Source organism: Chamaea fasciata, unplaced genomic scaffold (assembly GCF_029207755.1).
Source record: "Chamaea fasciata isolate MVZ Bird 193981 ecotype frontalis unplaced genomic scaffold, bChaFas1.0.hap1 SCAF_3, whole genome shotgun sequence".
NCBI lineage: Eukaryota > Metazoa > Chordata > Aves > Passeriformes > Sylviidae > Chamaea > Chamaea fasciata.
Window position 1 is genome coordinate 36,178,364 of NW_027094088.1, and position 27,878 is coordinate 36,206,241.

The 27,878-nt window shown below is 37.5% G+C and overlaps 1 protein-coding gene across 2 annotated transcripts in view; it reads left to right on the forward strand.

Moving 5' to 3' along the window:
- BIRC6 (baculoviral IAP repeat containing 6) overlaps positions 1-27,878 on the forward strand; it is a 175,602-nt gene that overhangs the window by 72,649 nt on the left and 75,075 nt on the right. For both annotated transcript variants that reach the window (XM_066178597.1, XM_066178596.1), the window contains exons 39-55: positions 956-1,109; positions 1,884-2,000; positions 2,930-3,084; positions 4,261-4,387; positions 5,218-5,328; positions 7,928-8,061; positions 9,016-9,143; positions 11,889-12,451; positions 15,360-15,535; positions 16,081-16,177; positions 16,332-16,526; positions 18,840-19,040; positions 19,658-19,937; positions 22,006-22,262; positions 23,392-23,500; positions 24,006-24,227; positions 26,327-27,107. In XM_066178597.1, coding sequence (XP_066034694.1) covers positions 956-1,109; positions 1,884-2,000; positions 2,930-3,084; positions 4,261-4,387; positions 5,218-5,328; positions 7,928-8,061; positions 9,016-9,143; positions 11,889-12,451; positions 15,360-15,535; positions 16,081-16,177; positions 16,332-16,526; positions 18,840-19,040; positions 19,658-19,937; positions 22,006-22,262; positions 23,392-23,500; positions 24,006-24,227; positions 26,327-27,107 — 3,807 coding nt within the window. The remainder of the gene's footprint in view (positions 1-955; positions 1,110-1,883; positions 2,001-2,929; positions 3,085-4,260; positions 4,388-5,217; positions 5,329-7,927; positions 8,062-9,015; positions 9,144-11,888; positions 12,452-15,359; positions 15,536-16,080; positions 16,178-16,331; positions 16,527-18,839; positions 19,041-19,657; positions 19,938-22,005; positions 22,263-23,391; positions 23,501-24,005; positions 24,228-26,326; positions 27,108-27,878) is intronic.

Consider the following 27,878-nt stretch of genomic DNA (forward strand, 5'->3'; position numbering starts at 1 on the left):
ACATTTGGAGGTTTTCCATGCCTCTCACTATTGACTTAAACCTCTCCTTTGAATTAACCTAAATTATCTGTCTCACTGCTTGTTCAGAAAACACTCACTTTTTTTTTCTGTATTCCCTCATATGACCTTCCACCAATTATCTGTCATGTAAAGATTTTTTCTTTAAATCTCCATCTACCACCAAAAACTACACTTATTGCTGTATTTCCTGCCTTCTTTAGTCTCCTGTTATGTCATGTGGCAGTACTCTTTAATCAGCTTTATCCTAGCTGCCTTTATCACCTTATTACCTGCTTTGATGTCTACCAAAAAGCAGCCATAAAACCACTTCTTCATTCTTAATCCTTCTTAATATTTGCTTCCGTGTCTGTAAAATGACAGTTGATATTAGATCACCATTAAAAAGACCAGCATTTTGCAAAATTGCAAATGCAAATTGCCTTTATACAGTGTTACATTACTTTTTTTCCCTTTTGCTCCATATGCTTTCTTAGTGTCTTAAATTAAGACACAGGTAGAGATTACTCAACTGTTTCTTTTTCAGAGCCCAGTACAAATAGTCCCTGAGCCTCACTGAGGCTTCAAGGTACTGAATTAGTACAGTTAATAGTATAGTATTCTTGATAAATAGCTCCTCAAAATATCTGTGTAATACTCTACTTCCAAATTTGCAATATGGTACAAATGTGTGAAGAAAAACTGATGATTACATTTTCAAATGGGCTTCTTGAATCTTTGAAGCAGATGACTACATTGCTGGATTTTGACAATCACTAAGTAAGTGATTGTATATATACTGCAGTAAGAATTGAAACAATTTTCTAAAGCTATTGGAACCAATCTTCTGGTTTTAATTTTTTTAACTTCAGAGTTTGTTGTTAGTCATTAAAAACTTTTTGGAATTTAAAGACTTGCTGTTTATTGTTTTTCCTTTGTTTTTTATTTGTTTGTTAAGCCTATAAGCAGCACCTGGTACGATTACTGGGGTGCTGAATATGGCACCTACAATTACAATCCCTACATTGGTGGTGTTGGAATTCCAGTTGCAAAACCACCTGTAACTACAGAGAAAAATGGATCACAAACTGTCAGCATATCAGTCTCTCAAGGTAAGCAATGAATTAAAAGTTCTGTTTGGAGTCTCTCTTCTGTAATACTGTATTTGACACCTTAGAACAAGAAATTATTTTAGCAATATCTATGTATTTTTGGGGGAAAAAAATTACATTTTACATATTCCACATTTTTTTCCTGTAGTAACAGAAAATATAATGTGAAACTTACATTTTAAAAAGCCCAACATAGCAGAAAATCGTATTTTCTGACATTTTGCAATGCATTTATTGGCAGTTTTAAATCCTTCCTGTTTCTCAGGAAATTTTGGAAGCTCTTTTCTGGTTGGCTCTACCCCAAAGGAGTGAAGTGGCACACTTGTTTCATTTGTAGGAGTACTACTGAACTGGGTGATAGATTTTTCTTCTGCCACACTGGGAAAAAACAACTTTTTGGTTCTCATTTGAGAGCTATTGCTTTAGGAAGAAATGAACATATGCAGATTGTCATGTATGATAGTAAAGTGAGTGTGGAAAGAAATATGGGTCTGTTTCACAGAAATACAGTATTTTAATCATTGTATATTTCAGGTCTGTAAGAATGTTAAAGAAAATTAGAGGAGCGAATTAAAGGTGAAATTAGCTCAGTAGTTTAGAGCATGGTGCTGATAACGCCTAAGGTTGTAGGTCCAATCCGTGTACAGGCTATTCTCTTAGGAGTTGGACTTGATGATCCTTGTGGGTCCCCTCCAAATCAGAATATTCTGTGATTCTGTAATTGCGTATGTCCTTGATACAACTCAGTTTTACCTTTTTTCTTGCCTTCTGTAGCTTTAGATGCACGTCTTGAAGTTGGACTTGAGCAGCAGGCTGAGCTGATGCTGAAAATGATGTCCACACTGGAGGCTGATTCCATTCTACAAGCATTAACAAACACATCTCCCACATGTAACTACATGTTGTCAAATCATTCTCTTCACATAATGATCATGATGCTTTGAAGTTTGTAGTAATGTTTTCTGCAGTCACTTGGTAGCTTTAGGAAAAGTTACATTTTGCTTGAATTTTCTTATTAGGCCGAACTTTAAAGATAGTTCTTTGTTCAGATTTTTTAATAACTTATATGCCTGTCTTTGAGACATTTTGTGAAACAGTCATCTATGCATGTGGGTTATGCTACAAAGGTGGGAAAGTTTTCATTTTTAGGTCTAGGTTCAAGTGAACATTAAGTTTTCTGTGTGAACCTTCATTCTTGGTGTTTGAAAGCTCTTTGCATTTGACAGTTACACCAACTAAGAGATAGAAGTGAAAATATTTGAATACAATTTTGAACTCAGCTGTTCAGTAGCTTTATGTTAAAAAAAACCCCACTCATGGAGTGTTTTACTTTTGAATCTTTTTTCAGTGAGTTGTGCTGCCCGTCTCGTTAAAATGGGTTTCTTTGTAGCCCTCTGGGTACCTTAATGTGCATACAGTCATTGGTTGAGTATGTGGTGATGGAGTAGGTTTAGTAATATCTTCAGACTTTATTCTCTGGAAGTTCATTACTGGCTGCAATAGTTGTACTGTAATGTGTGAAAGAGATGTTCCAACTGTTTGTCTTACCATTGTGTTACCAGGACGCTGCTGTAATAGCTGTGAAAATGTGTTTGTGTGGACTCAGTTCCAAACAGTTGGAAATGTCTGATACTCAAGTATGCCACTACTATGGTAGTCAGTAGTCCAGTTCAACTGAACACTACACTGAAGATGTTCTTCTAAATGATAAAAAAGTGTCTTTCACTTTAGTATAAAATGCAAGGAAATAATTATGAAATTACTTCTGGCAACTTTTCAAAGTAATTCATGGGGGGATGGTGCCCTGTTTTGTTTCCTAGTGACACAGTCTCCCAGTGGCACAGATGATTCATTGCTGAGGGGATTACACGCTGCTAACCAAAATGCCCAGCTGATTGTGCAGTTGTCATCTATACCTATGCTGAGCGCATGCTTCAACAAACTCTTTTCCATGCTACAAGTCCACCATGTTCAGGTAGAGAATTTTGGACTTTAAATGTTCTGAGAGTATGTATCTCTAAATCTGAGTTGTTTTCCTCTACTTCTTGCTACTTAGGATTCAAGTAATCTGTTATGTTAGGTGCTTTATTGCTTATGAATATGTCTTGGACAACAGTACTGATAATGTAATAAAGTGCTGAAAGCTTTTGTCAAAGTGGACACTGCTTGTTACAGTGGAAAACTGGTATACATTTTCATTTTAAAAACAGGATTGTATGTCCTCTCAATGATAATTGTTTGCTTATTAAATAAAAATGTCTCTAAGTGACACTTAATGACAAATGGAGATTTGTGGAGGTTTTCAAAACCCAGTTGAGTAAAACCCCAAGCGACCAAGTCTGATATCTTCTTTGGCATTTCTTTGAGCAGATTGGATTGGATAACTTGCAAAAGTTCTTTCCAATCTGAATTATCCAATGATCCTCTATGTTAATAGCAAATTTAAAAGTTTGCTTTTTGAAAAGTCATTTCAAAGGTTTAGCAATGCTTTTCTTGATTCATACAAAGGAATGCCATGCATGCTATATATATAATGATTAGATGCCTGCCTGCCTCTTGATATTTTGATAGAGTGGCTGACTCCGTTCCTCAATTGTTCTTTAAATATCTCATCCAAAATACAGTTTCTTCTGTAAACGTCCTTGGTGCTTTCCCAGAATATCTAAAGAGTTCTTTTCCTCAGGGGTATTATTCAGAGTAAGCATCAGTGTTCCTGTGGTTTCTCATTAGATAAATGGGCCTTTTGAATAATTTTGATTGACTGGGAAACATCACTTTAGTAACATTCCAAAAGCTTCCATGCAAACCTGTAAGCCTACCTGTGCATGTCACAGATATAAGGTTATGATAAAGTTACTTCTGAACAAGTGTGTAAAGCTGCAATTTCTTAACACAAGTTTGAAGAAACTTCTTAAGAGAAGCTATTTGGAAGAAATCAATTACAAAAACCATAGCAGAAGAATTCACTAGTTAGGCTGAATTTGCCTTGAATATTATGTTTAGCAGAATTTTCAAATCCAGTTGAGGAGAGAGCGTGTGTGCAGTGGAACAGTAGCAGCTGAGAATGTGGATCAGACTTTTAAAATTAAAACTTTGTTGCCCTGGAGTTCTGAGTTTGGTCTCATAGTGGGTTTTTTTCCCTTTCTTTCAGCTTGAATCCCTGTTGCAGCTATGGCTCACATTAAGCCTGAATTCCAGCTCCTCTGGAAGTAAAGATAGTGGTGCTGATATTTTCCTCTATAATGCTAACCGAATACCTGTTGTTTCCCTGAACCAAGGTAAAATACATTAAATATGAGAAATAAGTTCAGGTTTGTTTTTTTAAAATACTCAATTTTTGCTAATAAGTAAAAAACATTGCTGCAAGTATTTCTGCCAAGATCAGTGTTGAGATAATTTCTGTGTTCTTATTGAAGAACTCTTGGTCTCGTTTTCTTCTTTAAGTGGAAAATACATTGCTAGTGTGTAACCAAGAGTTGATTCGTTCAATTTTTATAAAGTTATTAGAAATAAAATGGTAAAATTTGTGGTTCTTAACTCTTAATTATTCCCAAGAGGACTCATTAAAATACACTTTTTAATCTGAGTTGAACTGTGCAACTGTGTGCACTTTTCTGACAAAGTTCATCTCTTCTATGCCATCCTATGATCCCTCCCTTAACAAAGGGGTCAGCAGAATGGGAAAGCTCCATTACTGTTGACTGCTAATCTAGTATGGAGAAATGCTGAATTTTCTTTCTTGGAACATGTTATACTGTATAATTAAGAAAGTCTGTGGTATCTTGTGGTGATAATCGAAAATGTTAATGCCTGATAAAATGAACCTGTTACACTGACTTCCATGAGAAAATTTGATACCAGTTTCTTTGCATCGTTTTCTTTGAGATGTCAGGGTCTTCACACTGTAGAAACTTCTGTGGGCCTGTTCCTGTGAAGTGTTGGTGAGGTTTCTTTTCCTAATGTCCTGCAGCAGTGGTTGTCAAAACAAAACGAATAAGGAACAATAATAGTAATAACAATAATCAGCATAGCACCCTACAGTAAAAATTAGAAATTTATAGTAATACTTTGAAGATTAAAACTTGGAAAAAACTGTTTTCCTTGACAGCTTCAGTAACTAGCTTCCTGTCGGTTCTGGCGTGGTATCCTAATACTTTACTCCGGACGTGGTGCCTTGTGCTTCACAGCCTAACGCTCATGACAAATATGCAGCTGAATGGTAAGTTTGTTTGCTTGGTTTTCTTATGTTGACAGTTTTATTGATGTACAAATGAATGTTGATTCCATCAAAAGACTTCTAGAGCATTCCTTTTGTCATATACATACTTTTGTTCGCCATTAACTTTGGGCTTTTCAAGAGTGAACTCCTTGAATTGCTTGTACCATGGGAAACAGAAACCCTTATGGTGAAAGAAAATGTCATTGTAAGTGAGTTGTCATTGTCTCCCAGAAAACATTTTAGGATCAGCTAATGATCCCTGGGAATTAGTTTTGTAGTATGAGAAGAATTAGCAGAGAGAAATGATTAAGTTGCTATGAGTGAGACTGAAGTTTTTCTGACAGAGTAGGAATATTTTTATAAATATGCCGGCATCAGTGACTGCTTATATTAAGCTATCTGAAAATAAGCCCCCAGCAGCTGAATCTATAAAAATAGAAACACTGCCATTTCATTTCCCTATGCATACCATTATATCTCACATTTTCTATATCGCTCCATAACACAGTAGAAATAATCTCACTTTGTGAAGGAGTTTTTGCCACAAGACTGATAGAAATTAAAGGAAGTAGTTTTTAAATGTTGCCTGTGAATCTTTTTTTCTTATTTGCCATTTCAAATCATTGACTTTAAGATGCTCTTGGTTCTTAAAATTAGTACTTTATGTCCCCTTTCTGTGATGTTATTTAGAAATCAGTCTCACAAAAATCTGCTGAAATTTTTGTAATCAGGTGAAGAAGTAGAGCTGCAAAAAACTAAAGAAAGAGACTTACTGTGCACAATCTGAGGCTTCACTCTTAGTATTTGAGAATAGAACATGGCCTGATTTCTGGTATAATTGCCTTCAGTTAATATGCACATGTACTGTCAGCTCTTCAGTTTGTTTTCTGTAGACTGGCAAAAATTCCCAAAATTTATACCGTGTGTATCTCTGAGATCATATGTGAATATCTTGCAAGTGTTATGAGGCTCAGTGTTCTCTGACGCTAACAGGCAGCTGCGTGTTTGCAAGAGTTTCATTGGTAGTTGCCTGAGATCAGTAGGTGAATAAAAAGCTATTTAGAAGCAACCCCTGTGGTTCGTGGCAGGCACACTTGAGGATATGAATGTGGTTGTTTATTTTTTGTATGTAGGATTGTGAGTTGGAGTTGAGTTGGAAGGGGTTGGAGATGCAAGTGTCATGACCTGTCCCTAAGGGCCAGATTACAAGTTCTTGTTACTAGGTCCCTTGGGATGGATTAGAGTGAAACAACACTCTACTGAATGATCAGCGTTTATGTATATATATATATAGGGTGACAGAGAGACAGATATATAGATACATACCTGTATGGCAGGCTTATTTCAGAACGATGTGGTTGTAATGGAAAAGGAGGTATGTAACTGGTTTGATTATTGTCTGTAAAAATGAAACAATACAGAAATATAAAGGTATCACTTAGGAAAACATATAAGGTAAAAAAAAAAGAAAAAGAAGGAAAGCACAGAAATAGATAGGGGACAGGATACATATCGCTGCCTGTGGACATATCGCTACCTGTGGATCCAGAGACAAGGTTTGATTGTTGTAATTTGGGTATCCACTTGTGGAATTGATGGTCACAGTTTTGATCCATCAGGGTTGGGGGAAGCCTAGGAAACAGAGTTCAGTGGGTTAATATACATTCAAGTTCAGGTGGGAATGCCCAGGTACCCCCACTGGGAGGGAGTTTTACACTGTCCGGTGCAACACAGGATCGTGCTCAGTCTTATGGTGGAAGGGCCCAGAAATGAGTCTGGGGGCACTTTGGGGGGTCTTTGGTGGTTTGACACCACCTAAGACATGGCAGGTGCCTCTTACAGACAGGGTAGCTGAGTCAGTTACACCTTATCAGAAGGGATGAACACCTTCAGGCCTATGTGTGAATGTCCCTATAACTCCCCCAGGGGAGGCTTGTACACCTGAGCCAGTGGTGGAAGGGAGAACATTGGCATGATGGCATTTATCCAAAAGCATTGTCCCACTTTCACAGAATCTGTTTCATATTGTGCTTTTTTCAGTGTTTTGAACTGATCCAGTATACTACTACTCCAAGAGTAAGACTTCACATTTAGTAAAGCTCATTTGTTTGAACACTGAAGGGTGTATTTTAATTCAAATTCCAGTCTTTAGAGTTCTTATCTGTTATGCTCCCTACAGTTTTATTCTGAGAAGTCTTTGCATGTGCCAAGAACAAAAATACCGATTGTTTACGGGATAACAGAACACTTGGTCTCTGTCTGACAAACTAAAAAATGCACTTGAGCCTTATTGAAGTGTTGGACTAACAGAAAGATACAAATCAAAAATGTCTGTATGTATTGCACCTACAAAATTAATCTGTTTTCAGGAATACTGCCTTAGCAGGCTTGGAAGACTGAATGGACAGGTCTGGGGCTTTGTTTCTGTACTTACTGGAAAACTCAAAATTGTAGTCCTGAGTAAGCAGGTTTTTGGTAGCTGATTTAGCTGAGAATATTTCCAATCATGAAATAAATATGAGGGATTTACACTATAAATACTTGATTTTTGCTTAATGTTTAAGATTATGCACGTGAATTTTATGTCTTTATTTTTAAGCTGGTCCAAGCAGTGCCATTGGAGCTCAGGAAAGTACTGCCCAATTGTTGGTGTCAGATCCCAACCTTATTCATGTGTTAGTGAAATTTCTTTCTGGCACAAACCCTCATGGAACAAATCAACACAGTCCACAGGTAACGAGCAATTAAAATAAGAGTAAAACTTTTTTGCAACAGGATTTCAAGACACTTGACAAAAATATGTATTCATTCATAGTTTGTTATATTCTTGTCTTGTTTCTTCTCCTAGTTAGTCTTAGTTGGTTCTGATGGGCAGCCATAGGGAAGTTCATGTTGTTGTTACACTCTCAGTGGTGCTGGTATGTTTTCACAACTCTCTGGAGACTTGCCACAGGGAGAGGATGCCATATGTGAATGAAGTATTCCATTCAGTTATTTCCCAAAATCTTGTTGGGTTGGGATAAAAATGCCAGTGAAGATTAAATTTTATGATCTAAGAATTCCTGAATTTCAAATTATACTTTAATTTTCTGCCTGTTTCTGAATTCATGTGGTATCTGCTGCCTCTCCTAATTTCAATTAATGTTTTCTTCCTTTTTACAATCTTTGAAATATCTACGAATAGTGTTTTAAAAAAAGCCCAAGTGAACTTAACTGTATGTAGTATTTGACAGTAGTCTCAGTTTGGGAGACAGAAAACACCTGGTAGTTCCAGGGTTTGTTTTTTTTTTTCCTGCAAATTTTCAAGAAAATACAGAGTCATTTCCAGAACTTTAACACTGCACAATGCCATTAAAGTACTTAAAATTAAGTATGTAGTTAGTGAAAAAAAATTCAGATTGTCACAGAAGTGGATTGTATATGGAGTATAGTTTGCATTAGGGAAAAGAGAGTCTCAGGCTGAAAAACAAGTCTTAGACAAAAAACTGAATTTCTTGCTTTTGACTCATGATTAATAATAGGAAAACACGTAATATAAATGCATATAGATTTGTGCTGTAAAGATGCTGTAGAAGTTCTCAGAAAGCAAGTTAAGCTATGCAATACTTTACTCTTCTTGGAAGATGTTAATGTTCTTGAAGACTTTTCAGTTGTATATAATACTTCCTGAAATGTCTTTTCTTCTAGGTTGGCCCAACAGCAACACAAGCTATGCAAGAATTTCTTACTAGATTACAAGTGCACCTTTCTTCAACTTGTCCTCAGATGTTCAGTGAATTTTTATTGAAATTAATACATATACTTTCAACAGAAAGGTAAATCTTACACGTTTGTTTTCTTTCATGCTCTCCTTTTCTTTTGTCCTGGTTTAGGGCAAATTTGGGAGGAAACTTCCCAAGGGGTCCCTCTAGAAAGCAGATTCAATCGGCTTGTCCCCTTGCTGGTTCAGGAAAAGATTTCCTTGGAGAAAAGCGGGGAAAAACTGTTCATGTAATAAGCAATGTATTCACAAGCATAAAACATGAATAATATTGAACAGTAAAATCTCTTGTTGTTCTGAAGAGATGGCAAATTCAGAAAGTCCTTTTTGTGGCCTGTAGCTCGGCTCGCTCAGTCTCTCATCAGTCCCTCCTGCACTGGTAAATGCCACGTCCTGGGGCCTGGTGGGCCACAGGTGTGAGCTCCCAGTGTTTTTCTGGGTTTTCAGTCCGGAGCAGGGCTGATCAGTTTCAAGAAAATGGAAAGCCACAGTCGGGGCTACTTCTCTGCCTCAGCTAGCTACAAACTAACTAAAAGCAAAGGAGAGCCCTCTCCTGCTGTCTGTGCTCCAGACAACACAGTCCAGGAGAAGGAAAGAGGGGGAGTGAGTGTAGTTTCTGAAAACAAACTGTGCACTTCTTCTCCCCCTCTTTACTCTCAGAACCAGTTTTACAGGTAGAAAAGATAATATCCAGCATAAACAGAACAGATGACTGGGGATACAAGCATCATAAAGTCACCCCAGGACACTTTAAAATCTGTGGTTGTGAATCACAACTCAGATGTGTATGTGCCTCCTCATACTATCAAGTTATGTGTCAGTGGGAATCGTCATTGTAGCTGCAACATTACCAGCAGGATCTGGGCTGCTCCTGGCACATGGAAAAGTGCATCTGGAATTGACACACAGCTGGCTGTGTGAGGGACTGTCAATAGAGGCCCTAAAATTTTGGACTGATTTTATTTAAAGCTAAGATGTAAACCTTGTTGAAGTAATTCCCTAAAGTAAGGACACTGTTGATGAGCTTACTTATTGAAAATGTATTCTGAGAGGTCTGAATTAATGAAAGATTCCAGAAATAATCCATAGATTGTGAAAATAGTACAGATGGCTTTTCTCACATGGTAGGATGAATTATGAGGTTGCGTAATCCTATTTATGCAATGTGCATTTTTCTTGCTTTATCTTTGGTGGGTTTTGTCTTTCCACATGACAGTGGAAAACATCCTCTGTCCCACTCTCCTGGGGCCTGTTAATGCCCACTAGGGTAGAGAAGTGCCAGGAGAGAGATAAGAGCTTATGGCTCATCTTTCACAGTTGTGCTTCCTCAAGGCAAGACTAATGGGTACAAGACTGTCTCCACTAGTACACTGGAAATATGGCAACTGTTTAGTTCTGAGGTACACTAGGAAGCATTTCTTTCTGAGATTGATGTTCTGCTCATCCCCAGACAAAGGCTTCGTGTAACTAGGGATGAGCTTCCTTAGTTCTGGGTCCCCAGTAGGTGGCACTTTGGTGTTATTCTTTAATCTTACAGAAAATGGTCTCTGCCTTCTCCAAGAGATTTTACCTTTGTAACTTAAATTATAGGACTGGTGTTTACCAGGTTATATTGATGATCAGCGATTTCTACGAGACATGTCATAATACAATAAAATCATTAATTCACAGTGAATCTTGGGCAACGTGTCTACATGCCAGCATTTGTTTAAAATAAGCTGATGAGACCACTGAAAGGGTAATTTTTGAAACATGTTAGGGGTTTTTTTGTGAAATGCCTTGAAATGGAAGCAAAACATGAGAAGGGGATTTAGATGGTTATTTCTAAGAACACAGATAGTTACTGAACTGTACTGTGTATGATCATAAGATGAATTGTAAAGAAAAGCAGTATTTTATGTTAGAATTACTTAAATTACTTGAATTTTTTTCTGGGCTGTTTCTATAAACTGTTTTGTTCTGTATTTAATTTTAAAAGTTAGATTAAGATTGATCAATGTGAAAAGATACAGAGAAGTATATGAAAATTCAATAACTAATACAAGTTTTGTTTTAGATGCACTGATTCAAAAGGTTCTTTTTGTAGTTCACTATATGTGTAAAAGCAATTGATAAAATAAACGTATTCCTAGAAGAAATCCTTCAAGCAGTCAACCTACAAGCACCAGGTTGTGATATTTTTGAGTACCTTCTCATGGTCTTATGTATATTTGCTGTTTAGACAGGTAAAACCTGACCATTCTTCTTTTTAGCTCTGGGTGGGGAGTGGCTGAGTGGGGGTACAAACAGAAGACCTGTGGGAAGAAGAGAATTCATCATGAAATCCTTTTAGCAACTAAATTATCCTCATGATATTAAAGTATTATGTGACTGCTTTCCATGAGATTTTCTTGCAAATGAAGGAAGCTTTTCACTACGAGCTGAACAGGACTGTTCAGTCTATATATAGACTGTTCCAAGTCTTTTCTTACAAAATTAACTGAATTGCAAAAAAAAAAGAAGATGAATCCTAGCTTTTTTCAAAGTTACTCTCTTAATCCTTGGTAATATCAGGAAGGTGGTGGCATGAGCAGGTTCCGCAGGCTGTTTAATGACCAGTATATTAAAAAATTACAAAAGCTTGATATAGGTGAAAGATTAGATTTTGCTTCAACATGCATTTCTGCATTTCTGAAAATGGCTAGATTTTTATTTCTCGGATTCTTAAAAATCAAGGAAAAAGATCACACCCAAACAGCCAAACCTGTATAACTTCTAATATATCTTTCTTCTTTTTTTTTTTCTTTTTTTTTTCTTTCAGGGGTGCTTTCCAGACAGGCCAGGGACCATTGGATGCTCAAGTGAAACTCTTGGAATTCACCCTGGAACAGAATTTTGAAGTTGTATCAGTTAGCACTATCTCTGCAGTAATTGAGTCTATAACCTTCCTTGTGCATCATTACATTACGTGTTCAGACAAAGTCATGTCTCGCAGTGGCTCGGACAGCTCTGTGGGTGCTCGAGCGTGTTTTGGAGGGCTTTTTGCCAATATTATCCGTCCAGGTGATGCCAAAGCAGTTTGTGGAGAAATGACAAGGGATCAACTCATGTTTGATTTATTAAAGCTGATAAACATTTTAGTTCAGCTGCCTCTTTCCAGTAACCGAGAGTACAGTGCCCGCGTCCCAGTAGCAAGCAGTACTACAGACAGTGTGTCTGATGAGGAAAAGGTTTCAGGAGGCAAAGATGGCAACGGAAGCAACCCCAATACTCAAGGATCAACTGCATACGTGGCAGACTTGGTGTTGGCCAACCAACAAATTATGAGCCAGATCTTGTCTGCTCTTGGCCAGTGTAACAGCAGTGCTATGGCAATGATTATTGGTAGGTGTTTTCTGTGTAACGTGGAAGGTCTTTTGGGTGGTGAAACATTTAAAACTTCTGCAATCTCATAAGCTGGGTGGGGATGTGAAAGAATGCGTTACAGAAATGGCAGGAAAACGGAGACAGCAAAAGGTAAAGGGGAACAGATGCATGAAAAAAGCCCCTAACAGGAGGTGGGAGACAGTAATTGAAACCAAACAGGAATGTGTTTGGCATTTGAATTTGCTGAATCTCAGAATGCTTAATGTTACAGGACCTCTGGTGATTGTCTAGTCCAGCCTTCCTGCACGAACTCACAACCTGCCTCAACTGAGAGCATGTTGCTCAGTACCTTGTTTCAGTTGGGTGTTTAATTCCTCAGGGTTGGAAACTCCGCAACTGCTGTGGGCAACCTGTTGTCATGTTCAATCATCCTTAAAGTAGAAAAGCCTTTTTCTTGTGTTTAAGTGGAATTGCCTTTATTTCAGCCTGTAGCCCTCACATGCCTCTGTGCATGAATTAGGATGAGTCTTCAGTTTGTACAAGACACCTTACCCCAGTTGTTTTCTATGTATTGGATGATTTTCCTTTTTTTAAATCACTTTTAGAAAATACAAATTACAATTCTGTCCCTTTCACAGAGTACCTACACTTTCCATTTTTTGTACCAGAAATTGCATTAATATCATGTTCTGGGAGTTGAAGTCATGTATTTCTGGGTGGGATCTTCCTGCTATGGACTAGTGAGGGAGATGATGATACTTAGAAAGCAAAGCTGCTGTTTGTCAGAGATTTATCTGAGGTGCATTTTCTCACAGAGACTACTTATCTTTGTGACTTACTTGTATGCCGTGATGGTAGCATAGAGTTTATTTGCACAAGTTAAACCACTGGCTGAAACACCATGGATTTCTGCATGTGCAAAACATTTTGCAGGAGGATAGGCAAAGACCTGCACTCCATTTCAGGTGTAAAATTTTGTTCTCTTTATAATGGTTCTCTTGCTTTGAAGCAAGTTGCTCTGGCCTTTTCTATGTTGCCTCTTTCAAGCAGATGCAAAACAGTTACTTGTTCAGTGAGCCCTCATGAGTATTAGACCAGCGGTTTATTTCAGCATGAAAGCTTTGAGGAAAAGATAGTTATCTCTAGCAGTCAAATTAAACAGGAGGTAGGATTTGACAAGTTTGGATTGTGCTGTTGGAACCTTCCTGAAATTAATTTCAGAGTATCTCCTTTATCACTTTGAGCTGTTGGTGTCATTGCAAAGACACTGCAAACACTGAAAGTGGTTTGTTCTGGGAATGGTGGTTTGTTCTGAGTATGTGTTTCTTTGGAGTGTAGTTCAGGTACTCTTCTCCTCAACTTTGATGTCTTTCTAAACCACTGATTTTTGTCCAGCAGTTGTTTTGCAATTTTTAAGGGCAGTTTGGAAAGATAGGTTTTTTCAAAATGTTTTTCATTGAAATCAGGGTTCTGGGCCGGCTGATCTCTTCAATGGATTGTTCTTCCAAACGGTTTTTAATACAGGTTATTGAAAATAACTTGTCCATTTATTGTGGGAAGATGTAACACAGCTATTTGTGGGTTTTGTTTCTTCCAAAAAAAACTATATTAAGCTCTCTCTAGACAATTTCTGTGAACAAAACATTTTGCAAGACTACAGTCAGGATTACACAGGATCCAACAATCACTTCTCAGCATATAGTAGGAAGCATGTAATAACTAATGCTGCATGGAAAGGTGCTGCCAGCATAGGTAAACAAGATGTCTGTAAATGTTACTGATAGGTAGTCAACATCTGGTGTCAACATTTATTCTAATAGTGTTAATTTATTGCATCTGGCAAGCCAGCTGGTCAGGATCCAGAATGGCCCTGAGTAATTCACTTGTCACATGATTTTTAAACATTTTCTTTCTGTTTTTCCTTATATGACCATTGTGTCTGTTTCATTAGGGTTTTATGCTTTGTAGTTGACAAACTGTGAAAATCATACAAGTAACAGTGTTCACCTCCTTTCCTATCTTGTCCTCAACTGAAGGTCCTCCCTCATAGCAAATCCAGCTCACTTGACTTCAGCTCTATCATTCCATTTAACTTTTCTAGGCTGGACAGAGGCTGGGTCCCAGGACTGCTATATTTGTTGCTCTGCATGCATTGCTTGTCAGTATTTGCTTTCTTGACAGTTTAAAAGTGGCCAGAATACTACACCTGGCAATTCTCTTGCCAAAATGTTTCTTTAAGACATGCTCCAAAGATCCCTTGAGCACACTGATTTTTATTACTGTTTGTCAGTGCAACTTCAGTTTCTCTAAATGGGACAGGATTGCTCTATGGTTGTCTTACATTTAAATCTGAGACCACTTTTCACAGCTCTTCAGATCAAAGTCATATGATTTGTAAGACAGTGATCTCTTCCATGGGAAGACTATTATTTTGCTTTTTGTCTGTAATCTCACCAATGTGTAGTCAATATTGCTGAGAATTGATATTTAGAAAATGGTCATGAATAAATCCTGAGCTTTAATAGTGAGAAGCAGAATTCCAGGACAGTTATTTCTAATAGAAATGTGTTAAATATTTGGGGATGTTTTTGGCAGCACAAGGGCACTTTATTATTATCTGAAAAAAAATCTTAAATGTCAGTTGCTTCTGGCTAGGAGTGATTCCAATCCTTGTAGTTACCTTATTTCCTTCACTAATTACACTCATTTTTATGGTCTGATTTGAATTTCCTCACTTCCTGGGTCGAGTCTTCTCATTTATACATTTCTGGGAACACTGATTTTAAGTCATATGATCCTGAAAACGGGTCCCTTTGTACTTTGTAAAATCCATGCGAACATTTGAATATTCTTGAGTTCTCTTCTGTGCTTAATGGTTTGTTAGGTCTCAAGATTGTCACCTTTGAGCTGTCTCTGTTTCATTTAGGTGCGAGTGGCTTACATCTGACTAAACATGAGAACTTTCATGGTGGCTTAGATGCAATATCAGTTGGAGATGGGTTGTTCACTATCCTGACAACACTTAGTAAGAAAGCAACAACAGTTCAAGTGATGCTTCAGCCTATTCTTACCTACATGGCCTGTGGGTACATGGGAAGGCAGGTAAGTTCCCTTAGGCTTGCTGTGCTTCAAGGTAGCTGATTCTGTAATCAGTAATAAGGCCAGAAAACTAAAGTATTGCTATGTAAAATAAATGTGAACATTTTTACATCCTCGCTTCGTTTGGGTGCTGAAGTTAGGAGGCCTCCCTCCATTGCCTATGGTAGAGGGGGAGAGTTTTCTCTAAGAACATTTTGACATTTCTGTAAATGTTGCTGGCTAAAGGCTTGAAGATGGAACAGATATTTTATTATGTGCAAGTGAGAAGCCCATGTACTGTGGCCATTTTAATGCTCAGTGCTCTTTATTTCCCTGAAGATGCTCACCCCCTGAGTATGAGCTTTTCCATACCCCAAAGGCTTTTCCTGCATAAGGAATTGAACCATGTGGAGCGTGGTATTATATATGGTGGCAGAGAGTTCAGCTATGGTGGCATATCTTCCCTGGTAGTTTTGCCTACTAAAAGGGGAGGTTGAGAGCTGTTACTTGAATTTCTGTGGTACTAATTTGGTATGAAACCATGTATTTCTTAATTGATTTTCTTCTAGGGTTCTCTTGCCACATGTCAGTTATCTGAGCCGCTGCTCTGGTTCATTTTACGAGTGTTGGATACAAGTGAGGCACTGAAGGCTTTCCATGATATGGGTAAGAATGTCTTTTCTTTAGCCACATCAAATCAAAAATTTGGTTACATATATATGTGTACATGGGCCAGTTTACTAAAGAGGCCTTTGCTTATGTGGAACCTTTTGTGTGCTTCTGAGCAGTATCTTTTTCTCTCTGCCCACATTATACACAGGTGGTGTTCAACTTATCTGTAACAACATGGTAACAAGCACAAGAGCTATTGTTAACACAGCAAGGAGCATGGTTTCAACTATTATGAAATTCCTGGATTCTGGTCCCACCAAAGCAACAGACAGCAGTTTGAAAGCCAGAGTGCTCGCTTCTGAGCCTGATAATGCAGAAGGAATTCACAACTTTGCGCCATTGGGTGAGTGACGCTTCTTTCTCTTAGAGAAATACCTGTTGGTCATTTGAATGTGTATCAAGTTCTTTAAAAGTAGTATGATAGTGTCAAATGTTCCATACTACTAAAGCTTCTAATAAGAGGGGTTGCTGGTGTTTCAAGGTAATGTTGAGGGATGAGGTTAGTCCCCTCCACCACAGATAATAAGACCTCATGTGGACAGGGAAGAGAAGGAGAGGGAGTGATCTGTGTCTGATGAAGTCATGCATCAAGGTGAGCCCCTTTCTCCTCCCGTAGGTCAGGGGATGCCTGGTTCCAGCCCACCATCTGCCTTAGACACACTAAGATTCAGTAACTTCTTAGGCACGTCAGTTTTGGAGTTAACAGAGAATCATGGCATGGTGGGATGGTAGAGAGTGAACCTGAGCTCTGTGAAGCAGAGCAGAAGCTGGAGCATAAGGCTGATATTGCTGATGGTGCTCTCGTATCTAAGTCGGACTGCTCTCATGTTGCCTGCATGAGCATTTGTTAGATTGCAATGCTTTTTTGATATCAATACAATGGCTTCCAGTTAACTAAAATGTGTGTGTTTTAAGAGGTAGTGGTACTGTAATACCTTACAAAGGCTTTCCTTATCAGTACTAGTGTCTTTGTTTTCTGTTGCTGCCCACTGGTGCAGCCTCGAATGTATCATACAGTTTGTCTCACTGACAAGAGGGGATTCATTTTAAAATTTCTGGAGAGATGATTGAATGAGAAAGGAATCCATTAAGTACTGTGAATCAAATTTAAGAGTGTCAAAAATAATGGCATTACAAAAGACAACAAAAAGGTTTATTTGGTAGAATAGGGGGCTCTGGAAATCTACTTTGCTCTTCACAAATTTCTAAACAGTAAATTTAGGAATCCTGCAAGTGTTCATTCTTTGTTACTTTTAATCATAAAAATCCTAAGCATGTATGGTGGTAGGTTATTGCCTACCTTGTCTTCCAGCTTACAAAGTGCTGCAGTTCTTGATGTTCTGCCATGAGAGCATCTCTCTTAATATTTAACTTTCAGTCAGGAGTGTGCTTTTGAAATTAACCTTCATTGCCCTCACTTAGTACATTCTAATTACCATCATTTAGTGGTCTTTATAGTATATTCCGATTCTCATCATGTGGTTGTTTGGCGTGACAGGTAAAAGAATTGTAAAAGACAGGCCTCATAAAATCAGGCCTGCTCTGCTAAATTGCCAAAGTTAGCCTGTCATTTCTTCTAAGTAATTTGCAAGTTCCCATGCAAAAACAATCTTGGTGTAAAAACTCGTTAGCGTAACAACCTATTCCTGGGTTCAAAAACAAATGCACCTGCAATAAGAAGAGATTTGTCCTGCGAGAATCAGTAAAGAAAATATGTAAACAATCCAAGAATAGAGACATTTGGTGGACAAGTAGAATACCTTTTACTAACCAATAGAGTAATTGGCAAGAAAGCTATTAACCAAATAAAGTTGCACATGAAGTCTGTAAAAATTGTATTAAATGAGTTGTGATAATAAAGAATTGGCTTTTCCCGCATGAAAATAATGAAGTCTTGGCAAACTTACTACCACAGTTATTCTCTGAGATGAGCTTAATTCATTTTGGGATGAAAATTTATCAAAATGTGTCCAGGAGTTAATGTCCAGCTGCTGCTAGGCATTTAGTCATGGGATCAGGCTGTAACTACAGTAAAACACCCCAAGTGCCCCTGTAGTTTGGAACAGCTCAAATCTGGTCTTATTATGCCCTGTAACTTGCTAAAGAAGACAGCCTACATTTTCCTTCTTCATTCTTAATTTATGCTAGGAGCAGAAAAAGAAGCAGCAGCTGTGGTCAGTTTCTTTTTGATTCTGGTGTCTTTTTTTAGAAAAGGGTGTTCATGTGAAACCTTTTTAAAGTAAAAAGGGTTGCAGAAGTTGATTCCAAAGTCATTTATGTTGTTTTAGTATTTAAAGTGTGTTAACTGTGGATTAACTGAGTTCAAGTTCTAAGCATGCTGTTCAACTTGCACCTTTCTGTTTGGTTTGTTTTTGTCATGTACTCTTGAGAGTAAGTTTAGAATTGTGGTAGTACTTGTCCCCTAGCAAATTTCAAGGATATACATATGCATATGGATATGTAAATTGCCTATTTAAAATAGTCTCAGAGTAAAAGAAAAATAACTGGGCAGTGAGCATTAAGCATGGGATATTACTGATAAAGCAAAAGAGAGGAGACAGAAAAGAAAAGGTGTTTTCCACAGTTCAGGTTGTCAATTAATGTGGGTCTTATTGATAACCATGAATAATCAATGTTAATGGTGCTGTTTTTGAAGGTTCGATCACCTCAAGCAGTCCCACTGCCCAACCTGCTGAAGTGCTGTTGCAGGCTACTCCTCCCCACAGACGGGCTCGCTCAGCTGCATGGTCATACATATTTTTACCTGAGGAAGCTTGGTGTGATCTCACGATTCACCTTCCTGCAGCGGTGCTGCTCAAAGAGATCCACATCCAGCCTCACCTGGCCTCTCTGGCAAGTAAGTAGATTCACTGATGTTGATGCCAGTTCAAAAATATGAAAGTTGGGATACAATACAAGGAGTATAATCAGAGGAGCTTAAGCTGAGAGGTTGTTTTAATAATGCCTGTAAAATAAGTTTGAAAAGCTTGAAAATTCTGCTTTCCTTGAGAATAGAGGGCCCTGCCTCTGCATGTTTTCTAGCCTAGTAGATGGCACGTGGCATTCATGTTAAACTTGTCAAAAAACTTTGTCATACTTACAGAAGTTTGCCCAGTGAGAATGTGATACTGGTCAAGGGTCTTCAGGGGAAATGCTTTTGTATGGTAGTTAGGAAAAGACAAGAGATTTTCAGCTCTTACTGTTTTAGCCCTGATAAGGGAAAGTGTTTTCAGTGACAGGACTTTGAAAGTCTTTGGAATAAACTGTATATACCATATATCAAAGTGCTTGTGCTTTTTAACCTGTACCATCTCCTAGGTCAAGTTCTCCAGCTGGGATTCTGTAGTAGTGTCTGCCTGAGATCATTTCAGTCATTTTGTTCTCTGAATTTTAAGTGTTGACCATGTGTCCATGATGAAGACAAACTGGTACAGATTTTAAAATAGTGTTAAATCTTCTTATCTCACTCTTTAGCATGCCCGTCATCAGTATCTGTTGAAATAAGTGCAGATGGTGTCAACATGTTGCCATTGTCAACTCCTGTTATCACGAGCGGTCTCACCTATATAAAAATCCAGCTGGTAAAAGCTGAAGTTGCCTCGGCTGTCTGCCTTCGTCTCCATCGTCCTCGGGATGCCAGTACCCTGGGCCTTTCTCAGATCAAACTGTTGGGCCTCACTGCCTTTGGAAACACCTCCTCTGCCACCGTCAATAATCCCTTCCTGCCCTCTGAGGACCAGGTCTCCAAAACCAGGTATGGCTCCAGTGTCAGGGGACAGTTTGTGCCAGTTTATGCTTTAGGGTTTGGGTTTTTTATGGTGTTTTCTTCTCTGAGTCAGATCTTTGAGTAGCAAACTCTTCCTCTTTTTTTATTCCAATATGAAAGGAAATATAAGCAGTACTTCTGCCTTCTTTAGTAGCGTGCTTAGTCTGCAGATGTGAAAGGGAATGTTTTGTCCCTGCAATGGCGAGAGAAAACAAAGCATAGGAAAGCATTTAGAGTTGCATTTTGTGTTTTTAATGGCAGTTGTCAAAAAAAATGGAGTGCCAAAATACTTCTTATCCTTACAGAAGTCAGCGGAGTTACATAAGTATTGGAGCAGGAGTAGAAATAGAACAGTGGAATGTTTTGTGGAAGTCATATCTAATATTGCTGTATGCAAACATTTCAGAAATAGGAACTGAGTGTTGTTATGATTCTGACATATCAGCAAGATTTCTTTTCAAAAGCGTTTATTTGGTTTGGTGGCATTTTGAGTTTCTTACTCATTTTAAAAATAAAAAGAAATGAACGCTAAGGAATTTTTTTTTTAAGTGTCAAAGTTTTCCAACTCTGAATTTAATTTACTGGATGGATTTTTGAGATTTCCTGGTTTTTAAGTTTAGCTTGCTAAATTGTAAAAACTTACTAATTTTAAATATTTCATCTTTGAACCTTAATATTTATAAATTTGAAGAGATCATGGGAAATTGTAAAAACCTTACTTTTGCAGGGAAGAATTTTAAGAGCATAAGTAAATTTAGAGAACATAAAAACTCTGTGTATATTTATTAAAAGCTGTATAACTGAAATTGGTCTTTGCTCTTATATAGCAGTGAAGAAGACTATTATAGTCAAATTATACTGTATTTTTACTTCAGAGAAGGTTATAATAAAGTCACACAAGAATAATCAATATCTAAGGAAAGAAGATGTGTGTGTAGGTTCCTCATTTGTTGAAAAGTTTTGTTGTAGCTTTCTGCTTAATGTTGTAAGCATCTCAATAAAAACAATGATGGTAATGTGAAACATATTCAATAAACTTGCATAAATTTTGTTTTAGACATAACAGAGAACTTGCTCTCTTGTAATTGATGAGTCAAATTGATTCAGGAGTAAATGATTCCTAAAATAACATTGTATGCCTAATTTAAGATCTATAATAAAGTTTACATTTTTTTAAACTGTGGTAAAGGTTAATTGTGGAAACAACCTGGTAGTTTAGAACTTGTCAGTGAATGATGCCATTTATTTCACATACAGCTTAGATTGCCATCTTGTTCATGATGCTAGTTTAAATAGTATTGTGGTGTATTTTATAAATAAAGTCTAATTGTTGTGTTTCCAAATTGATTCAATTACAATAGGTTTATTTCTCAGGATTTGTTATGAAAAGGACTTCTGGATGATTTTGTCAAAGAATGAGACATGAGGGCAATGTAGTAACTACCCCATTTTTAATTTCTGTGCTTTTTCTAGATGCATTTTAAATCAGATTCCCTAAGGTTCACTGTAGTTTATTGTAAATGTGTATGACCCTAAAAGTTTGTGATGTCAGGAAAGTTGTGCAGGTGTGTAGTTTTAATGCCAACTACTGTTGCAGTTTCACTCCTTTTGATGTAAAAAAAGCAGCACACAAGCAAATAAGACCCAACAAAAAAAAATCAACAATCAATAAAACCCACACCCATCCCCACAGATAAACACCTTCCCTTTCATCCTTCCCTCAACAGGGAAGGATTTCTTCCTGCTGGAAGAAATATGGAAGTGAATCAAGAAATCCTGAAAAACTTTAGTAGTAATACTTGCAGGCTCTTAACTCTTTCTGCCCACAGACCCTGTTTTTCTTACAGTCTTAATCCAATGATTGCAACAGAATTACTGATGTATATTTCATTGTGGTGTTAAATGCAGTTATTTGCTTTGCTCACATGATGTTTCAGCATGTCACAGAAGTTTTCTGCAGTACTTGTCCTGTAATCTAATACAGGTAGTTGTGCTCCAGATAAGAAGTATTATAATAAAATAATACATTAGCTCATTTTTCTGTTTTCCTTTTCAGTATTGGATGGTTAAGATTATTACACCACTGCCTCACTCACATAAGTGATTTGGAAGGAATGATGGCTAGTGCTGCAGCACCCACTGCTAATCTATTGCAGACATGTGCTGCTTTACTCATGTCCCCTTACTGTGGGATGCATTCTCCAAACATCGAGGCTGTGCTTGTGAAAATTGGACTTCAGTCCACCAGAATTGGCCTAAAATTGATTGACATTCTTCTAAGAAACTGCTCAGCATCAGGGAGCGATCCTGCAGGTGAGTGCAGTGTATTTCTTTTCAGTTGTTGCTTAAAACCATTGCTTGTGTAGAAGTACAAATGCAATATATTTGCATGTTGCTTTCTGATTCTGAACCTGATTTAGGTTGCCAGAACCTGCCATTGTGCGTTGTTGGGCTTGTAAGTATCAAAGTCTGTTTATGTGGGTAGTCCTACCATGGTAAAGCAGTGCAACCAGGGTGATTTGGTTTTTCATAGTTAGAGGGGTGTTTTGAGGACAGAGTAGAATGCACAGTGTAATCTTAAATGCCTCTTACTTTAAATACTGTGTGCAGATCTTTTAAAATAAAGAGTACTGCACAAGTACTTCTAAGGAAAACTAATGCAGCAGAATTAGGGCAGCAGCAGTCTGTAGGACAGTATGAATTCTGAATAGCACTAAGCATTGAAAATATTTATGTGTGGAGGTACATAATGATGATACAACTATATGCCTCAGTGAAATTTTGCAGAAGCTGTTCTCTTAGTGCATTGGAGGTTTTGTATGTATGGTTTCATTCCACTTTGCTGTTTTGTAGCTTCTAAATGAAGGAAAACAAATTCAGTTTTTCCTGTTTTGACTCTTTTTAAAATAGCATCTATGACTTCATTTGCCATGAGTTAGTGTTTCAACGTAGACTGCTCTGTTTTGCTGGAATGTTGTTAGATAGGAGGTACTTTCTGGCAGGGCAGAGGTTGAAGAGAAGCTGAATAGGAAATAATCTATAGAAATCTTCAACTGTAATCCCATTGATGGAAATTGGAGTTAAATAAGCTTTCATTTTGAAAAAAGTGCTTCTGAGAAGCAAGAGGTTTGATAGCTCTATAGGAATTAGTCATGGCTTCTTGGAATATGTTGAAAAAGACCCTACTGTGTAAACCTCTGAGTCCTGTATCTGACGAGTGTTGTAATGGCATTTCCTTTCATACTGAGGCTGAACATTGGACATAGAAAATGCAGTTTTGAGGCAGTGCTGTGTATAGGAATATCATCCTTATGTTAATGAGAAAACTTAATTCAATGTTAATATTGCAATTCTGTAATAATGTCATTGGTACACTTAAAAAATACGTATGTAAGTACTTCTATTATTTCCCCTCCCCTTTTTTTTTTTTGAATGCGGCAAGATCTGAATAGCCCTTTACTGTTTGGAAGATTAAATGGTCTCTCTTCTGACTCCACAATAGACATTCTTTATCAGCTTGGAACAACTCAAGACCCAGGAACAAAAGATAGGTAATGTTATTTGGGTTGTCATATGGAAGCATATACAAAAAATGATCTGTTCAACACTGGCTTGATATTTGTTCACAAAACCAAACATTTTTGAAATCTGATTGTTAACGAGGTAGCATAGAAGTACAGACATCTGAAGAAGCTCTCCCAGCTTTCTGTCCTAGCTCTTTGAGACCTTTCCAGGGAATGCTGTCCCTCTTTTTCTGCTCTTATAAATGTGATAAAACTTTGGTTTTCAACTTTTCTCTCAAATAGTCAGAACTCAGATACCTGTTCTGTTTTCTTTTTGTGTAGAAGGTTCACATTTGGCTGTCCAAGATAAATTTTTTTAATTAATTTTTACCCTGATCTAAGTCTTGAGAAAAAAGAGCTTGAGCTCACTCTCGAACTTTACTTCAAAGAAAGAGATAAATGTGTAAATTGAATTACAAAAAACCAGCAAGCTAATTTGATTCTGAGTGTGTCTTTGCTCATTTATAATGTGCAACATCATCTTGTCTTCCAGAATTCAAGCATTGCTGAAATGGGTCAGTGATTCTGCAAGAGTTGCAGCTATGAAAAAAAGTGGCCGGGTCAGCTACATCTGTCCCAGTAGCTCAACCAGAGAGTATGGGCTTTTGATGCCATCCCCTTCCCACTTGCATTGTGTGGCAGCAATTCTGTGGCATAGTTACGAATTGCTCGTTGAATACAATTTGCCAGCATTGCTGGACAGGGAGCTCTTTGAGTAAGTAAAGCAAAGTTTGGCACCACATGGTTTTTATACTTAAATCATTTTGTTCACAGATGTAATAGAACTTGAAGGGCACTTATTGTGTAATAGTAGTGGAAAGTGATATGCCTGGAGCTAATTGATAGAATGGATACCTAAAGATGTCCAAACAGGTAGTTTTGTAGTTCTGAACTCAAAGCTGCACTTCCCGTATTCCAGGTACAATTATGTTTAAAAACCCAATAATCTGAAATGAAACAGCAAATTCATGTGTAATACTTGCATATATGTGAAAGGTAAGCTGGTTCATGGTTTTGTTTATGAGGTCTTTAAATGGACTATTCTTGTTGAAATTGTTTGCAGTAATTTCCAAAGTAAATATAAGGGATTTTCATTAGGATGCTGTTACAGAAGTATTATCTTATTGGTCACAGTATCCAGTATCTATAACTGATAGCTGAGATGTAGAAAGGGAGAGATATTTTCTTGCAGTTTTCACTTTTGTTCTGGCCAGTCTGATATGAAAGAAATGAAGGCACAAAATCTGAAGCAAATCCTAAACTATGAACTTGCTTCATTTTGATGCATTCTAAAGAGAAGTTCACCCTAAACACCAAATGTATACTCTTAGTGACTTCCAAAATGATCTAATATTTGCAATTTATGTTGCTTAACCATCTCCTTAGGTTGCTTAACCATCTCTTCTGTTAAAACAAAACAAAACAAAGAAGCCACATAAGATTGTTTCACATGTTTTATAGAAAAATGGCTGTTAAATTACTGTATCTAGCATTAGTCAATCAGCTTTGATTTGTACTGTTGAATACAGTTGCAGTTAATGAAGGGATCTTTGCACATGGTTTTGTTGTTTCTGTTAGGAGACCTTCGTATTTTTCTACAACCAGTCTCCTTTAGGCATAGTCAAACATTCAAACACCATCAAATAGAAGTTGTAACCAAATAAGTTATGGTTACAGGTACCAGCATGTGGAACTCTTACATACGTGCAATATGACTTCAAGCTAGACAACTTCCAAAGACATTTCAGTGATACTGTGATGTAGATAATTTTTAATTCAAAATGAGCTTGTTCATCTTGGGAATCAGTTTAAGGATTTTAAATTGCAGGTCAATTAGTCCTTTTAGCAATACACTTTAACAGAAATACATTTTCAGGATACTTTTTAAGATTTGAAAACGTCTGATAAAAAATGGACTTTCTAAAATGGACAGCCCAGTTAGGTTTATATAAATGTGGGTTTCACAGCTGAGTTCCTGTCTTTTGGAGGATAGTGTGCTGTTTTCATCACAGGGAGAAATGATAGTTTGTACTTAGTTTGAGTATGCAAGTTATGATATAGCCCTGTTCCCCTACCTCCTGCCAGATACAAAACTATCATTCATATGAGCGACCATCTGGAGCAAATTATAAAATATATTCTGTAATAAACAGAAAAGCTTTTTTTGTCAGAGTTATATGGGTAAATAACTTTTCTAATAAAAATAACTTTTCATGTCTATTCATCATCTTCTTTGATATTGTAACTTTTGAAATATTGTAATGGATTCTAGCTATAGCTCCAATTTTTTCCTTCATGTGATAAATCACTTTTTTCTTGGAAATATTTTCCCATCATCCCTGTTTTCCATTTCAGTATTTTTGCTTTGGCCAGTGGATGCTAATTCCTTAGTTATTTTTAAATATGTATTTAGGAAAAAAACCCTTATTTTTCATAGAGCACGAACTCATCTGAAAGATTTTGGCATTTGGATTGTGTTAATATATAGCTGGAGAAGAGTTAAGTGTGTGGCTTTATTATATGTGGACTTTTGGAAATTGTGACTGTCTTTCCAGAGTTATAGATCATTTAGCCACTGAGATGAGTTTTCTGTTAGGGAGGGGTTTTGTTGACCATTCTCTTGACTGGTGATAAATCCAACTTTTGGTTAGACCCAGAGAGTTCCTTGAGTTCCTAAAGTGCCCTTAGATGAAACATAGAATAACATTTCCATCCAGAAGAGGGGAAAACAACCCTTGTCTTCAAATGGGAATGCAAAAAAGGGGAAAATTACTGGAAAATTATGTATTGATACGATTTTTCTGTCTTCTACAGGTCACTCTTTAACTGGTCCATGTCTCTTCCCTGCAACATGGTTTTGAAGAAAGCTGTTGACAGTTTGCTTTGTTCCATGTGCCACATCCACCCAAATTATTTTTCCTTACTGATGGGATGGATGGGTATCACTCCTCCTCCAATGCAGTGTCAACACAGACTGTCTATGACCGATGACAGCAAAAAGCAGGACCTCAGTTCATCTTTGACAGATGACTCTAAAAATGCACAAGCCCCTCTTGCACTAACAGAGTCTCACCTGGCTACTCTTGCTGCCTCATCTCAGTCTCCTGAAGCTATCAAGCAGTTACTGGACTCAGGTTTGCCTTCACTGCTTGTAAGAAGTCTTGCTAGTTTTTGCTTTAACCATACTTCTAGCTCTGACTGCACTGCACAATCAATGGATATCACCCAGGACAGGCTCAGGAGGCACCACGTTCCACAGCACTTTAATAAAATGCCCATCACGGCAGACCTGGTCGCTCCTGTTCTCAGGTTTCTGACAGAAGTTGGCAACAGCCACATGATGAAGGATTGGTTGGGTGGCTCTGAAGTCAATCCATTGTGGACAGCACTTCTATTCCTGTTGTGCCATTCTGGTGCTACCTCTGGAGGACACAATATGACGGCGCAACAGACCAGTGCAAGATCCAGCTTGCTTTCTTCGACTGTAACCACAGGACTGACCACTCAGCAGCGGACAGCAATTGAAAATGCAACGGTTGCTTTCTTCCTGCAGTGCATCTCTTGCCATCCTAATAACCAGAGACTTATGGCACAGGTGAGAAAGGAAAAATAATAATGTTTTCATCTAATAGCTACAGCTAACTGAAAACTTTCTGGGTTTTACTTTTTTTTTATAATAACTTGGGTTTTTGTAAGCTGTAATTGTTGGGAAACATTTTATATTAAAATTGTTAGCTTGTTGGTCTGAGTCTGAAACATATAAAAATGTTTTGGCATGGCAGTCCAGTCCTGTGTATAGATTTGTATTCCTCTTCGTTTAGAGAAATAAACCTTAGACTGAACTCCAAGAGACTGTTTAATTGGATAGGGCCAAACTTTTGTGAAATGGAATATGAATGGCAAGCTTCATACACATATTTAATATTAGTAACCTAAGGAGATTTCCTGGGAAGTTTGCTTGTGCAGCCTGTGTCCAAGGAGCTACAGGGTATTGCAGAATATGGCTTTGCAGTTGGCATTCTAGAGCAGATTCAACTATCTTAGTCACGTTCATTAACCTTGCAGACCTAGCTGAATTCAAGTATAATGAAAAAATGGTTTTTCATCATTAAAGGTGATGATTCTCTAGGAAGAAGTAGAGTTCAGTAAAAGATTGAGTCAGTTCTCTGTTAATGGCTGGGAGTAATAGTGCATTATGCCGTGGGAAATGTTTGCTTTAGGGATTCAAAAGCAGTTTTTGTAACTCCTTTATTTTCAGTTCTTTATCTTTTTGAGGAATCTGCGTGTTTACAATTACTTTGATGCTGTAGTCAGCATTTTAAACTTCTATATTACGGGCCTTATTTGCTGCAGGTATTTTGTTCAG